Consider the following 16,581-nt stretch of genomic DNA (forward strand, 5'->3'; position numbering starts at 1 on the left):
TAGGAAGAACTGAGTTCACATTTCTACCTCTGATACACATTTAGGATCTATGTCCGTGGACATTTCTTGAACTCTATACACAATGTGTTAACTAGCATTGATAGAGGAGTTCATTTATCTGGTTATTCTTTATACCAGTGAAATCACAGATCTGGTCTCTTTCCTCTACCACCTATCCCTCTATCTCTTATCTCATCTCTCCTATCTTCTTTTTCCTATTCCCTATCTCTTATTAAGTTATTAACTCTCCTCAGCCTTCCTTATGTTAAATTCTGGTGTTAGGCATAATAACTTAGTATTTTATTTAGAAGCTATCGTTTCCCTTTTGACTATATATTGTTAAAAAAATGTTTTCTGTATTTATGCCCAAGTGTGATTTCTATCTTTCCTTTTGACTTTATAATAGTTAATAGGTGCTAATATGGTGTTCACTTTGAAGTCACTTTTTGAAGGTTTTTGCTCAAGTCATCATTAAGTATATTTAAATATTTTATTTTGACTAAGAATCATAAGGCTAAAGTTGGAATGGAACTTTAAATAACTCATTTTATAGATGTGAAAACTGAGTCCCAAAGAATTTAATGACTTATCCAAGATTACACAAGTCATTACTGACAGAACTAAGTTTAAAACTCAGGATTTGGGACTTTTAAGTTGTGTTCTTTCTACTGTTATCATTATCAGCTTTGAATCTTATTGTTAGATAGAGAGATAAATTATTTATTAATTATTCACCAGACCCTATGCAAAGTGTTGAGGATAAAAATATAAGCAGGTGGATTGTCTTACATTTTACTAGGGGAAGATAACACATAAAGGGGAGCTGGAAAGGGAGGGGAGGATAAATGGTGTATAAAGAGGGGATACGATTGGAGGCTTGATCCCTGAAAAAATAGGACAAGGGCTTACCTATTTGAATTGAGAAACCCAGGAATGAAATCAGTATCGATGGTGAGGCAGGTTGAAGAAGGATTGTTGTAGAGTAGGCTGGGTATTGGCAAAAAGAAAAAAAAAATTGCTTATTCACGATGAATTTTTGGCTTGTTGAATATATACATAAGCCTCTTAGACATAGACATCTTTTTTGTTTTTTAGTTATTTCAGTGAATTCCAACTTTTTTGTGACCCCATTTGGTGTTTTCTTAGCAAAGATACTGCGGTAGTTTGCTATTTCTGTCTCTAGCTCATCTTTATAAGTGAGGAACTGGGGCAAACAGGGTTAAGTTACACAGCTAGTATGTTTCTGAGGCCAGATTTGAACTTGGAAAGATGAGTCTTTCTAATTTTAGGTTTGACACACTAGTCACTGTTCCACCTACCTGCTCCATATAATGTCTAACTGCTTTATCCTAGCCATATGAATTTAATCCATCAAAGCATCCTAGAACTATTTTTGGGAAAATGTCTCATGTTGATAGTGTATTGAGAAATATATGTATTTGAGAAAAAAAATAATAACCAATGAAAATGTATGTTTTTCCCTCAGTTCTTACAGGAGGACCATTGCCTCAAGGACATGAATTTGAACTATATGAGGTCCGATTTCATTGGGGAAGAGAAAATCAGCGTGGTTCTGAACATACTGTTAACTTTAAAGCTTTCCCTATGGAGGTAAGAATGACATCCCATCCAACAAAGCACTTGTTGTTACTACAAAATGTTAAGTAATTTCCTTTAAAGAGTTTATTTTAAAAAGATTTCCCAATTGGTCTTATATTTTCTTCATTTACATTAAAATAAAAAGTACCATTATGAAATGTGAGCTTGGGGAAGAAAATGGCTCTTCACATTTACAGTAATAGCTTTTGAGTATGCTCAGTCTTGCATGAATAATTGGTCATAAAGTTAACCTACAGCACTATTAACTTTTGTCTTAATATTATTAGTGTTCTAAAATTTCTGCTACTTCAGCAAATCCTGTGAGTCACTTTGTTCTAACAAACTCTGAGTAAATGATGAGCTGAAAACAAATAGCTCCTAGAAGGCTTTCCATAGTCATTAAAAGTCTAGTTTAAATCTGGTTAAAATTGGTGGTCTTGATTTTAATCACTTAAGGCCGTTAAAAATGTGAGGATGTTCTATATTTGGTGATTTTCAGAGAGCTGTCTCATGAGTGGAGACAAGGCCTCACAGAAATGCCAGGAGCTCATTTACATCTTCCTTATGAAACTACATATGAAACTACACTTTATGAAGTAGATAGAAATTTGAGATAGTTCATAGAAGGGATGTGTGTGTGTGTGTGTGTGTGTGTGTGTTGCAAAGGGGAATTATTGATAGAGGATTTGAGGTGCTTTCAATCATCTTCTCCAAATTATAAGCCTGTCTGATTAAATATTAAATTACTCATGGCTGGCCTGTTATGGAATTTATTGCTGGAAATACTGAAGTGCCCAATTTTATTAAAATGATGTGTGCTTTATCTTTTAGAGTAGAGCTAGACACCAATTCAAAAGATCACATTAATTCCCATGTTTTGTTTTTCCTAGAAGCCTTTTGGAAGTTTAAATTTTTTTCCCCCACTTAGATTACAAACAAAACTTTAAATGTCTAGGAGTCACAAAGGGATACAACCCATACTATACCACAATCTTTAGATCTATTTTTGTTGGGCCTAGGAGATACTTAAATATGCCACAATATGCCTTTCTTCAAAAGATTGTTGTGAGACTGAAAATATAAACTGAATTCTTTAAGATAAACTTACTTTAAGTTTATAACTTTAAGATAAACTTATAGACATATATCAGATTCCAAAGAGAAATCTAAAAATGTGTCCCTAATTTCCATACTCTCAAATTCAGTGATTTTATTTTATTCAAATTTAAAAAAATTATGTAATATAATTCTTAATAACAAGGACAGTATTAAAGAGAGACATAAATTTTAATCTAAGTTCTAGCAGTGTAGTATAATAGTAGTATTGGACCTGAAGTCAGAAAGACAAGGATTCAAATCCTGCCTTTGACACTTAGAAGCTATGTGATTCTGGTTAAATCACTTAATGTTTCTGAGCCTCTGGACCTTCTAGGATGTATCTACAATTCTATAGTTATTAGAAAGAAATGACATATAAAATAAGATAAGAAGTTTGATATTTAGTGGCTTGTGGGAAAATATAGTTTTCTTCCATAATAGGCTCATATATTAGAGATGTTTTAATTGTTCCATTTTCCACAATAATTTGCTATGTTGCTATGCAAACATTTTTGGGGAGGGATGTTGGGTATCTAGGAGAAGGGTTTGAGAGAGAGAGAAAGAGAGAGAAAGAGAGAGAGAGAGAGAGACAGAGAGAGATAGAGAAAAAGAGAAAGGGATAGAGATAGAGAGACATGGACATACAGAGAGAGAGACATACAGAGACAGAGACAGACAAAGAAAAGAGAGAAAATGAGAGAGATGTGGAGAAAGAGATGGAAGGAAACAAAGTAAAGAGATGAGTAATCTCATCAAAATAAAGAGATAAATAATCTCAGCCTTATAATATAGGGATTTTAGGATGAACAAATTGAACAGTAGAAACTCTATGATATGCTATATATCAAAAGTGTCAAACATGTACCTATAAGCTGCTTACAACCCATAACACTTTTGAATGGGGCCTGAACAAATTGAAATATAATTGGGAAATATTTAACTAAATAAGTAAAAATATAATAAAATATGTATAGTATTAATATATGATTTTCTAAGTCAATGTATGTCTTACAAAGATTATGTATGGTTTGTGGTCTCCTGTTTATGTATGAGCTTGATATCATTGCTATATATTTGCTTTTTGGGTACTTTATCAATTGGGGAGAAATTTTCCCATTTTCCTTCTACTGAATGTAAAATACACATTTATATTTTATTCTTAATAATAGCTTTTAATATTCAAATACATGCAAAAATAGCCTTAACATTCACTTTTACAAAACTCTGTGTTTCAGATCTTTCTCTCTCCCTTCTCCCTATCTCCCTTCCTTAGACACCAAGCAATACAATATAGGTTAAACATGCATTTTCTCCAAACATAACTCTATACCTATCATGTTGCACAAGAAAAACAATATCAAAAAGGAAAAAAAAAGAAAAAAAAAGCAGGCAACAACAAAAAAATGAAAATTCCATGTTGTAAGCCACATTCAGTCCCCATAGTCCTCTCTCTGGATGTAGATGGCTCTCTTCATCAAAAGTCCATTGTAATTGACCTGAATTACCTCATTGTTGAAAAGAGCCACGTCCATCAGAATTGATCATCATATAATGTTGCTGTTGCTATGTAAAATGTTCTCTTGGTTCTACTCACTTCACTCAGCATTAGTTCATACAAGTCTCTCCACACCTCTCTGAAATCTTTCTGCTGATCATTTCTTACAGAACAATAATATTCCACAGGATTCATATACCATAACTTATTCAGCCATTCTCCAACTCAGTTTCCAGTTCCTTGCCACCACAAAAAGGGCTGGCACAAACATTCTTGCACATGTGAGTGCTTTCCCCCTTTTTAATGATATAATGGTATAGACCCAGTAGACACACTGCTTAATCAAAGGATATGTATAACCTGATAACTTCACCAACAATGCATTAGCAAAGGATATGTACAACCTGATAACTTCACCAACAACTTCACCAACGATGCATTAGTATGCTAGTTTTCCCACATTCTCTGCAACATTTATCATTATCTTTTTCTGGCATCTTAGCCAATCTGAGGGATGTGTGGTGATTCCTCAGACATCTTAACTTACAGAAAATAAGCATTTATTAAGGGCCAACTGTGTCAGTCACTGTAATTTACAACAATTATCTCATTTGATTCACAATAACCTTATGAAGCAGGTGCTTTTATACCCATATTGTATTTGTGGAAACTGAGGGAGACAGAAGTAAATTTATTTGCTCAGGATCATATTGCTACTAAGTGTCTAAGGCTAGATTTGAACTCAATCTTTCTGATTGGATGCTATACCACTAGGTGTCTCTTAACATTGTAGACTATTAATCTCTGTATTCTAAGATGTGAAGGAAAATTGGGAGGAATTGGGTATGTATCAGCTCTGGATGGAACAAATCTTTGTGATTTGCCTGTGCCACCGAAAACAACTTTTTATAACTTTGAAAAGGTTTAATTAGAATATAAAATTCAACCGCTTATACTCAGCACAGAATAGAATTTTTATTACAGATACTCATATATTTGTAGTCCTTTGCTGTTACTTTATAACTCTAGTACAGTGAACATTGTTAACATGATCTGTTTTCAGGAAAATTAAAGTTTGGTACTGAAATTATATTTCTGTGAAAATGTTTATAAGAAAATGTTTATAATTTGGATAATGGAATTACTGATCATCTTTTTCTAAAGCAGTTGAAGGACAATGTTTTCTTTTCCTTATATTCTTTTCTAGTAATTTTAGGGAAATAATTATTGATACTTATCAGTACTTGGTATGTATTGATTATTGTGATATTAAGGACCTAAGTGCTGAGGGTATGTGCAGTTGGGAAAAGAAATATCCAAATCAGGAAAATTATTTGGAGTTAGTTTTACATTGGGAATTTAAGAAAGAGAAAGGCAAGGCATCATGGAAAGGACCTGCTACATGGAAGGAATTGTATTTGAAATGATAAAGAAATGGTTATAGGTGTGGGATCTTGTTTATGGATCCTCTGGACCTCTGATGGTCTAGATTAACCTCATTAACATCCATTAATCTAAATTTGGCCTGAATTTTCTGGGATAATTGTAGTTCTTTTTTAAGCCTCATTAGCTCTCCAGGGACAGTCACCAGGCTTAAGGTTGTCACAAACTTAGTAGTGAAATAGCTAGAGATGATGAAGGTCATCATTGAAATGGCATGTTGATATTGTAAATTTATCACTAGATATTGTTTAACTTATGAAATTATATCTTATTAAATGAAATTCTTAGAGATAGCCTAACTTTTAGTTATTAAATTATTGGTATACTTTATTACAGTAGCATATTGTATGATAAATTTGACTTCTTGTTCTGCTCTGTAGGCAGAATGTTAACTTCTTCATGAGAGAGTGTCTGCTGTATTATAGTCCAAAGTCTTATCTATATTTACATTGTATTCATGAAGTTATTATCATTTTACATCCTAATAGGGCTTGTTAATACAGTATACCAGCTGTTTGTGAAGAGTCAGGTGTACTGGGCAAACAGAAATGCTAGAGATTATCATAATTATTTAATGTTAGAGATCATCAAGGCCACCTGTTTACAGATGAGAAAACTGAAGCCCTTTGTGAAGTGTTTTTCCCATTAGTTAAACATCCTGTTTAATCAAAGAACAGGGACTACATCACGTGTTGTGATCTAATTCCAGTGACTAAGTGAATTTAGGCCATTGTGCTTGCAAAAATATTATACTAGCTTCTAAATCCTAAATATTTTCTTTTTTCCTTTTACTAGAATAGTGGTGTCTCTCATTAAAGTGATATTGCAATAACCTCCAAAGAAAGATGATCCATTTTTGTGACCTTCAACACAAATATTCTTCTGGCAAAACAGGGTTATTTTTATTAATTTATCTCACCACTGTGAGTAGATTCCTGGTGGAATTTGTGAGAAGGAATTGCTATTTCAAGGGTGTTTGACCTGCTTAAGGACTCTCCTGTGCTTTCACTTTTATAGAACTTCTTCAAACCTAGAGCCCCATAGAATTCTAAGTAACTGAGAAAATGAATTTTGTGGAACAGAAAAAAAATTAGATTTAGGTCATGGGTACATCAAGCTATAGGATTTTAGAGAAGAATGTAAGTATGAAGCATTGTGCTAGGCACTGGATCCACAAAGATAAAGAAAAAATTAAATAGCAACCCTTCCAGGAAGTTACATATTATTGGGGAGGAGGGATTGGAAATGTATGAAGATACATACAAATATAGTTATTTGAGGGTGGGGAAGACTGCTAAAAGTTGGATATCTTAGGCAAGGTCTCATTTGAACAAGTAGCACTTGGTCTCAGCCTTCTGTACATTGATCAATCAATCAATAAACAGATAAGATTTTTTTAAGTACTTAATATGTGATAAACATTGTAGATACAAAGACAAAAATAGAATGCTTTCTATTCTTGCAGTTTACATTTCAATGGGAGAAAATCTGTACATACATGGGGAAGTGTAAAATAATGTATTAAATTAATACAAGATAGTTTGGAAGGAAGGACATTAGCCTCTGGAAAGAGTGATAGAAGTTTAATGTAGAAAATGGTTCTTGAATCAAGTCTTGGAGGAAATTTGGGTCACAAGAGGTGGAGATAAGGAGGAAATACATTCAGGAATAAGGGACAGGTAGTACAAAGGTACAGATCTCAGAGATTAAGTATTGAGTATTTTGTGTGTAATAGGGAGTAGACACTATGACTGGATTTCAGAAAGCATGTAGACATAATATATAAGAAGACTGGAATAGTAGGAAGGGATCAGGTTTTGAAGAGTCTTAATTGACAGAGGAGTTTATATTTATTCTTAGTGGTAATAGGGACTCATTGGATTTTTTTTTTTTTTTTGAATGGTATAGTAATGTTGTTATAACCTGTACTTTAGGAACACTTCAAAAAGGGAGATATAAATATGTAGCTTTTGCAGTAGTTCAGATTAGAAGTACCACGGGCCTAAGCTATGAGTGAGTGGAGGAGATGTCTGAAAGATGTTGTGGAAGTAAAAATAACATATTTGGTGAATGATTTTATATTTTAAGTCAGTAAATGAGGAGTTGAAGATAAAACCAAGGTTGTGAACCATGGGGACTTGAAAGATGATAATACCTTTGATAGTAACAGAAGTTTGGAAGAGTGGATTTAGGTGTGGGGGGGGGATAATGAGTTTTGTTTTGTACTTATTGAATTTAAGATTCTTATCCAGTTTAAAAGGGGTGGAGACAAGATGGGAGAGAATAGACACATCTTTATCTGAGAGCTTCTTAATATCCCTCAGATCAATGCCAGATCAAGCCTCTGAATTTGTTTTGGAGTGACACAACCCATAAATATTTGGAGGATAACAAATATCCAGCAGAAATTTGGAAGAACTTCGAGGGGGGGGAGGAGGGGGGAGGCGGGGGGCGGGCGCGGGGGGGGGGGGGGGGGGGGGGGGGGGGGGGGGGGGTGTGTGTGTGAAGTGGGGAGATATGGCATATGGCTAAGTGCAGGCATAGCACTGGGATCCAGGATGATGTGGCATGCTATGGCTGGGCAATCTACTGGGAGGTTCTTAGCCAAAATATAGCAGCTTTGGCTACTCTGTCTTAGTTCAGAAGTTAGTGGATCAGCAGATTAGCTGTGAGTCATCCAATGCAAATATAAAAGGCAAATAGCGAGCCTCTGAAACCCAGAATAACATGGGACTTGGCCATGCCCACACAGCACTTGAAGGAAGTCAGCTGCACTGGCGCAGGGCAGTGTAAAGCCACTGTCACTGTTGCTTGTAGAGGAATCTCCCCTTTGCCCTAAGAACAAATATCAATCTTCAAAAAATAAGCAAAAAATAAAAAAGAACTCTGACCATAGATAGCTTTTATGGAGACAGAGAAGAACAGAGGACACTAATGGTAAATCATCTCCAGATGAAGTCCCAAAGAATGATATTGGTTTCCATTTCACACGGTTCTCTTGGAATAATACAAAAAAGGATCTTAAAAGAGAGTTAGAAGAGAAATGGGGAAAGGAAATGAGAACTTTGCAAGAGAGTTTGGAAAAGGAAACACAGAAATTATCTGAAGAAAACTTAAAAAAATCATTTTAATAAAACGGAAAAGACCATAAAACTCCTTACAAATAGATATGATGATACACAATGATGTGTATGAACTCCTTACAAAAGAGGAAAAAAAAAAACCCAATTCATTGAAAAACAGAATTTGTGAAATGGAAAAAAAAATCTAATGAACAAAACAACTCATTTAAAAGTTAAATTGGCCCAATGCAAAAGGAGGTAAAAAGCTAATTGAAGAAAACAATTCACTACAAATAGAATTGAATAAATGGAAGTGAGTGACTCTATGAGACATCAAGAATGGAAAAAAAAATAGAAGAGATATCCAGTTTAAAAAGTCTAATAGGTAGTTAGTGATGAGAAATTAGAGCTCAGGAAAGAGATTACGTCTACAGAGCTCAGTCATTTTACTGAAGACAAAAATTGAACCCATGAACACTGATGAGGTCCCTAAGTGAGAGAATATAAAGAGAAGAGGAAAGAACCTAGAACAAAGTTTTGGGGGTTCACCCAGAGGAAGTTAGACATAGATGATGCAAAGAAGACAGAGAAGGAGTGGCTGGATATGGAGGAGGAGAGCCAAGCAAGTCTTGCACATTGTCACAAAAACCCAGATAAGAGAGTATTTAGGATAGGGTGATCAGCTGTGTCAAATTAATCTAAGAGGTGAAGAAGGATCAGGACAAATACTGAGGAAAGGCTATTAGATCTGTCAAATAGAGAGTGATTTAGGTAATTTATATAAGAGGTAATTTAGGAGAGAGCTTTTTCAATTTAGTGATGAGGTCAAAAGCCAGACTATAGAAGGTTAAGAAGTGATAAGAAAGGAAATGTAGATGGCTTTTTCAAAGACCTAGGCTTGAAGGGTGGATAGTAATTAGCAGGAATGGTGGGATAAAGTAAGGATTCTTTTGGACCAAGGGTAAGCCTTAGCATCTTTGTAGGCATTGGAAAAGGAATCATTATGTTAGAAAACCTAAAATTAGAGAGGGGTTAGTGATAGTGATGGTTAAAGATGGTAAAAGATGGGATCAAGGTTTATATAGAAGGGTGGAATAAAAGTTTATATAGAAATTGGAGTAAAAGAAGAAATAGTATTGGAGAGAAAATATCAAGGTAAGATGAGGAGAAGGGAAGAAGAGGAAGTTTTTGTGAATCTCATGGTGGGATTGTTGTTATTTTGTTTGTTTTTGTGAAATGTGAGGCAAAAACCTTAATTGAAAGGAGTATTGAGGGAAGATTAAGGAAGGAAGAGAAAATTTGGAACAGCTGTTGTGGTGGGTAAATAATCATTTACAAAGAAATAAAACAATTGCTTTTAGTGATAGCACAATTAAAATCAAAATTTGTTGCAGAAATTGTGAATTTATCTAGCTCTGTTCAATAGTTTTTGATTAGAGATTTAGGATGACAGTCACAAGAGCAATTCAGAACTGGGATTTGAGAACAAGGAATTGGAGAATAGAAATTAACGTAGAGATGAAGTGGTTCTTTCAGGGGTGAGTAGAAAGGAAGAGAGTATAGACAGAAACAAGGGAAATCGCCCCACAAAGTTTGGAGAGTGGGGAGGAAAAGAATAGATAATGAATATGACTATGGCTAAGTTTGGGAGGAGTAAGGCATAAGGAGAGAAGAAATTATAGAAGATTGTGATTAAAGTAATTTCAGAATTCTTGGTTTTGGAAAGTGAAACGCTTGTGGACGATAGCAAGATCAAGTGGATAACCATCTGAGGAGGTCATAAGAGTTGAGCAGATTTAGAAGCTGGAAGATTAAGGGTATCTGAGGGAACATCAACAAAAATGTTGAAGTCCTCTAGTATGAGGGCAGGAAGAGGAGGTAGAGGAGGTAAGTGGAACCAAAGTCATTGAGAAAGGGGAAAGAATGCCCTGGCAGATGGTATATAATTACCACTAGGATGTGGATTAGATAACAAATTTTAGCACTTTGAAGTTTACAAAGTGCTTTATATATTTTAGGGATCACCATAACTTTATGAGATAGATTTTATTATCTCCATTTTATAAATGTGTAACCCAGGATTGTTGAGCTATTAAATATCTAAGCAGCAGTGGGGATCAAGTAGGATTTTGATAATTACTTTTAGGACTAATGATACATGGAAGAGAATTCCTTTTGATGATCTATGTGTATCTGTGTATATTCACACACATATGCTCTCATATTTATTTTTACCAGCACTTTGTTTTTTGAAAATCATTTACCTTGAAATTATTCAAATAACATTTTATAAACAAATCTAAATGTCATAATTCTGATAATAAAGAACAAAGTAAAGACAAGAAAACTAAATGAGCCATTATGTATTAGACAGAGTTGTGTCTTTTACATTCAAAGTCCTTTATGAAATAGTCATTTCAGATCAGTAATAGATGATTCTCCATTCAGTGTTGTCATTCTGTAAGAGGTTACTATGGTATCTGCACCTGCTTTCTTTTAGTCTTCCCTTAGTATGACTAGCTGATGATTGTCTTGCTGACTGATTACCACTCTTTTGGATGCTTTTCTATACATGATTTGTTGATCTCACCCTGACCTGTAATATCATATAGTCCACCAGCTGCAACACCCGTCCTTCCTTTCTGTTGTTGCTTGCATATTTCTTTGGGATGTCTAATTTTAAATTGTACACTTCCCATAATCAATTTGATGATATCTGTTTTCTAATAATTTCATTAAATGCTTTTTCATCTATATATGTAATAAAATAGAATCTTTTTTTATTCACATTTTTTGTGCATAGAAAATCCAACATTCTCAGTCTTATCAAATGTTCTAAAATATTTTTTGATTAATTATTCAGATGTATTTATTCCAAAATACTTTTTTGGGGGGTGGGGATCCTATCATTTTAAAGCTTTGGCCATTTAGAAGTCTATCCATTTGCTATCCTCTATGTTTTCTTTAAATTCTTGGACCCTGTCAGCACTGAGAGAATGTCTGAAAAGCACAAATCCAAATTGCTATGATCTTCCAGTCACTAGATTCATTTTAATTATATAGCCTACAACCTTGCCAAAACAAGAGAAGTAATTGATCAGTTCTTTCTTGCTTGTATCCCAGCTTAGCCTTCCAAAAAATATTTTAGCAAGGTCCTGTGTATTTTTGTTCATGCTGATTTTGGACCCTTCAGCTGAAGTCTATGCTACTCTACTCATTCATGTCCCCTCAGATGGCAGGGCTGTCAGCTGAGGGCAAGTGTCAAGGAAACAGAGTCACAATGATAGCTGTTTATATGAAACTGGATTTGAAATGACAGGAAGAGCCACCATTACACATTTAACAGATTGTAAGAAATATAGCATATAAGCAATTTCAGAAATTTTAGGAGCTAACATTACAGCTATTTGAGTAAATTATTGCTTTTGGTAACCTAGTGGCTTTAAGAGTTATTTATCCCTGAAAGTGGTAACATTTCTAGGAAGAATCTGATAATCCTATTTTTAAATAATTATGATGTGCTCAAAATATAAAGGTAATACTACTGAGTCACTATTAGCAGACTATCTGCTGTAAGTGGTTTTTCTATTGTGATAATTGGCATTGAACCACCCATACACCCACCTAACTCCCTAAATTTAAAGATAAACTTTTGTCAGATGGCTGGCAGGTAATATGGGTGAAGTTTTTCATGAAATAGAGCAAAGATAATTAACTCTTACAGGGAAGAAACCATGAAACTACAAATCAGTTATGTAAAATCTGTTATGTACAATGCACATATATCCTAGAGATGGCTACTGTTAGACACAAAATATTTATATATGTGTAAAATCATTTTAAAGGTATTATATAAACATTATAACTATGACTGCTACTACTACCTTTCCCCTCTTTATTTTTTTATTAAATTAATATATATATATATTTATGGAATAAAACAATTATTTCTAAAACATTCTCTTTGCTCTGGCCACTGACCTTCCTGATTTCCTTAAAGCCCCAAATATAATCTCACATTCTACTGTCCCCAACCTTTCTTAATTCTAGTGTTTTCCCTTTGTTAATTATCTTCTATTTATCCAGTATATAGTTTGTTTTTGATTTGGTTGAATGCTGTGTTCCCTATTAGACAATGAATTCCCTGTGGGCAGGGACTGTCTTTTGCCTCTTGTATTTCCAGTAGTTAACACAATACTTGGCACATCATAAATGTCTATTTTTCCTCCTCTTCTTCCAAAAGATGTAATGGTTAAAAATGACTTCCAAGCCAGGAAGAATTTTCAAGTACAGCCTCTGACACATGTTGTCTCTGTGACCCTGAACATGTCACATAAACTGAGGTAAAGATAGGAACTAGACTTGTGTTTTTCACTGTACTTTTATGAATTCATTGATATAAGAAACTCCAGATAAGGATGAATGACAATGACCAATGCAGGATGTCATCTTCCTCTGTAATATATAGTCTTAGAAAGTTTCTTAAGAGTATTGAGAAGTCAAATATCATGCTTCAGGGTCACTTAGTGTCTAAGATAGGACTCAAAAAGAGGACTTCCTGATGATCTAACATCTTGCTCTCTTGCTATCTTGCATTGCCTTCGAGAACCTGGGACTTGAACCCAAGTCTTTTCTGGATTTGAGTCTAACTTTGTGTTTACTATGCCACATTTTCTCTTTCATTTTTATATTACAGAGCAAAAATTATTAAACATAGAGGAAATGAGGAAAGAACAGTTGAAAAAAAATTATGGTCTTTTCCTCAATCTTAGTTGGTCCTGAGTTAGTTCAACTAATATATACTTCAAAATATTGTTCTATTCAGATGTCACAAAATCCTAGAATTGAATAAGACTTCAAAGCTACCTGCTTTAACCTATATCTCAAAAGAGTTTCCTTTTGCATCTAAGGAGCAAACAACCTTCATATCCCTAGTCTGTGAGAAGTCACTGCTTTGTGAAATCTAATTTCACTTTTGGGTGGCTCTATCTAATGTTTTCTTTACATGAAGCCTAAGTTGTTTGTTATTTGTTTGCCTGTCTGTCTGTCTGTCTGTCTATCTATCTATCTAATTTTCTCCATTCCCACTTATTATAGTTTAAGGTCATTTTGATAAAATTTTTGTTACACTTAGTAAAAACTTTCTTACTAAATAAGTATATTATGTTTTGATCTGGATGTTCAGATTCTGTTCTCAGCCACCATTTTCTTAACTAACTTTTCGTTTCCCAAACTATTTTTTCTTACTTTGAATTGACAACAATGAAGAAAACACAACTGGTAGTCCTATGGTTGTCAGTTTCCCATCTCTGTTTAAATGATATGATCTGAGCAACATTGAAAAACCTCCTGATCAAATTTAACTTCTCTATTTGTCTTAGTCCTTGAAATTCTGTTAGTAGGAAGGAAAGAAATAAGCATTTGTTATGTACCTACTATGCGCCAGGCACATTTTACAAATATTCTCTTATTTGTTCTTTACAACAATCTGGGAGGAAGGTGTTATTATTATGCCTATATTACAGTTGAGCAAACAGAGGGAAATAATCAACTTGCTCAGTCATACAGCTAGAAAGTATTTGAATTCAAGTCTTTCTGATTCAAGATTTAGTGCTTTATCTCCTGTGCTACCTAACTATGTAATCATTCCTTTAAGTCAATAGGCTTTAATGTCTTTTTTTAGAATAAAAATATTTAATTTATATTTCTGGGAGAGATAAGCTGTTGTCAATCAGTAATTTTTCTTTTTTTTGGCTCCTATTTTGTGCTAGGAATTGTGCTAGGGGTAATTCTTATGAATTTGTTTATCAGAGTAATTTTAGCCATTGTGATAGAACCTAAGGAACTATGGCACAATATAAATGCCTTTTGATAAAGGGGAAGAAGTTGAGAAATGTGCAGAATAAAGAATACTTCCAGATTAATATAGGATCAAAAGAAATTTTTTTTTCATTTTTGGTACTCAACTATAAAATGGTAGAATCCTATATTCTCTACCTATCCAAATTTGTGTAGCTTCAACTAGATAGTAATAATAGATAATTGAGGAACCATTCTCTCTTACTTGTACGTGTGTGTATGTATGTGCATAATATCGTTAGACATAATGATGTGGTAGAAGTATCATCTTGTTTTATAGTAATGACAAAATTGAGATATCTGATTTTAAAAAATCAAAGTATAGCTCAGCATTTCTGTTTTAATAAAATAATGTCACAAAATTATTAAAACCATGACAATCTAACATTTGGGTATATACAAGAAACATATATATGTACATATATATATATATATATATATATATATATATACATAAAACACATATGTGTGTGTATATAATTTTAAGTATTTTAGTCTTAAGAAGTAAGTTCTTATTAGGGAACAAAAAAGCATGGTGACATTAAGAAGGTAATTGTATTCTTGCTGCTCCATCTCTGCATTTGAATCCCTAGGGTGGCTCACAACAAAGTCATTATGGAACTCTATGAATGAAGACAAATTGGATATAAAAATTGAAATGAATCAATGGGAAGTTTAATTTTTGGCATTAACATTTTTCCTGAGGAGGTAGCTTGGTCTGGTAGGTGGAGATTAGTAGGGAAGAACTACATTATAATCCCAGTTCACCATGGGTTTTGTTATTTGACTTTCATTCAATTGTTTAACCTCAATTTCTTCATGTGTACCTATTGTATAATAACACTAAACTCATCCCAGTCAGCCTTAGAGAAATGCTGTTAGGATTTGTGACAATTTAAGAAGTGTATTGAGCTCAGAGGATGATAATGGAAATTATCATTATTAAACAAAACACGGTATAATACAAATTTATGTTCTTTCATATATTTCATTCAAATGATTCCCCTAAGCACTTTGAAGGCATAATTGGATATTCAGAATATAAATATTGTAGCATAGGAGAAACTAATTTTATGCAGTATTTTATAATTTGCTATGAATTAAGGTTAAGATTTTATAGATAGCCAGCTATAAACATAATAAATATGGAAATAGTATGCATGAGGTCATTGATTCAGGGATCTGAGAACTAAAAACAGTTAACAATGGACTTAAATTCATTCATAGAATAGATTGCTCACATTTTGAAAGTTCATTAACTATTTTGAATTAACTAAACCTGGAAAGATAAATTGTGAGAAAATTAGTATAGGATATTAAAAGATAGTAGTTAGGGTTGTTGTTGTTGTTGAGTCATTCAGTCATGTCTGACTTTTCATACCCCATTTGGGATTTTCTTGGCAAAGTCACTGGAGTGGTTTGTCATTTCCTTCTCCAGTTCATTTTACAGATGAAGAAACTGAGACAAGAAGGGTGAAGTGACTTGCTCCAGATCACATAGCCAATAAGTGTCTGAAGCTAGATTTGAAATGAGTCTTCCTGACTTCAGACCTAGTGTCCTATCTACTCTGCCAAGTTTAGGATTACATAAGTAATAAGCAGCAAAATTAGAATTAGAACTCCAGTCTTTATACTTCAAATTCAGTATAGTTTTCACAATTCTATTCAGTTTATACATTCAGATTCTTTCAAGTATACTTTACAAGGGTGGACTTTGTGCCATGAAAAATATAATGTGTCTTATTAATAACAGAAAAGTGACCTATGAGCAGCTAGGTGGTGCAGTGGATAGAGCACCAGTGGATAGAGAACCTGAGTTCAAATCTGGCCTCAGAGACTTAATACTTCCTGGCTGTGTGACCCTGAGCAAGTCATTTTACCCCAAATTGCCTCAGGAAAAAAAGTGATTGAGAATATCAACTTCTTATATCACATAATTTTATGAAAATAATATGCCCATACTTGGAGAACGTTCTTGATAGTGTTAGTAGGAAACAGGTAAGCTTTTGTAAATAATCACAACAA

General features: G+C 33.8%; 1 protein-coding gene across 1 annotated transcript in view; it reads left to right on the forward strand.

The window, feature by feature from the left end:
• CA8 (carbonic anhydrase 8) overlaps positions 1-16,581 on the forward strand; it is a 141,715-nt gene that overhangs the window by 22,430 nt on the left and 102,704 nt on the right. Inside the window, exon 3 of the mRNA XM_031946371.1 lies at positions 1,487-1,611. Within this exon, the coding sequence (XP_031802231.1) occupies positions 1,487-1,611 (125 nt within the window). The remainder of the gene's footprint in view (positions 1-1,486; positions 1,612-16,581) is intronic.

This window comes from Sarcophilus harrisii, chromosome 1 (assembly GCF_902635505.1).
Source record: "Sarcophilus harrisii chromosome 1, mSarHar1.11, whole genome shotgun sequence".
Lineage (NCBI taxonomy): Eukaryota > Metazoa > Chordata > Mammalia > Dasyuromorphia > Dasyuridae > Sarcophilus > Sarcophilus harrisii.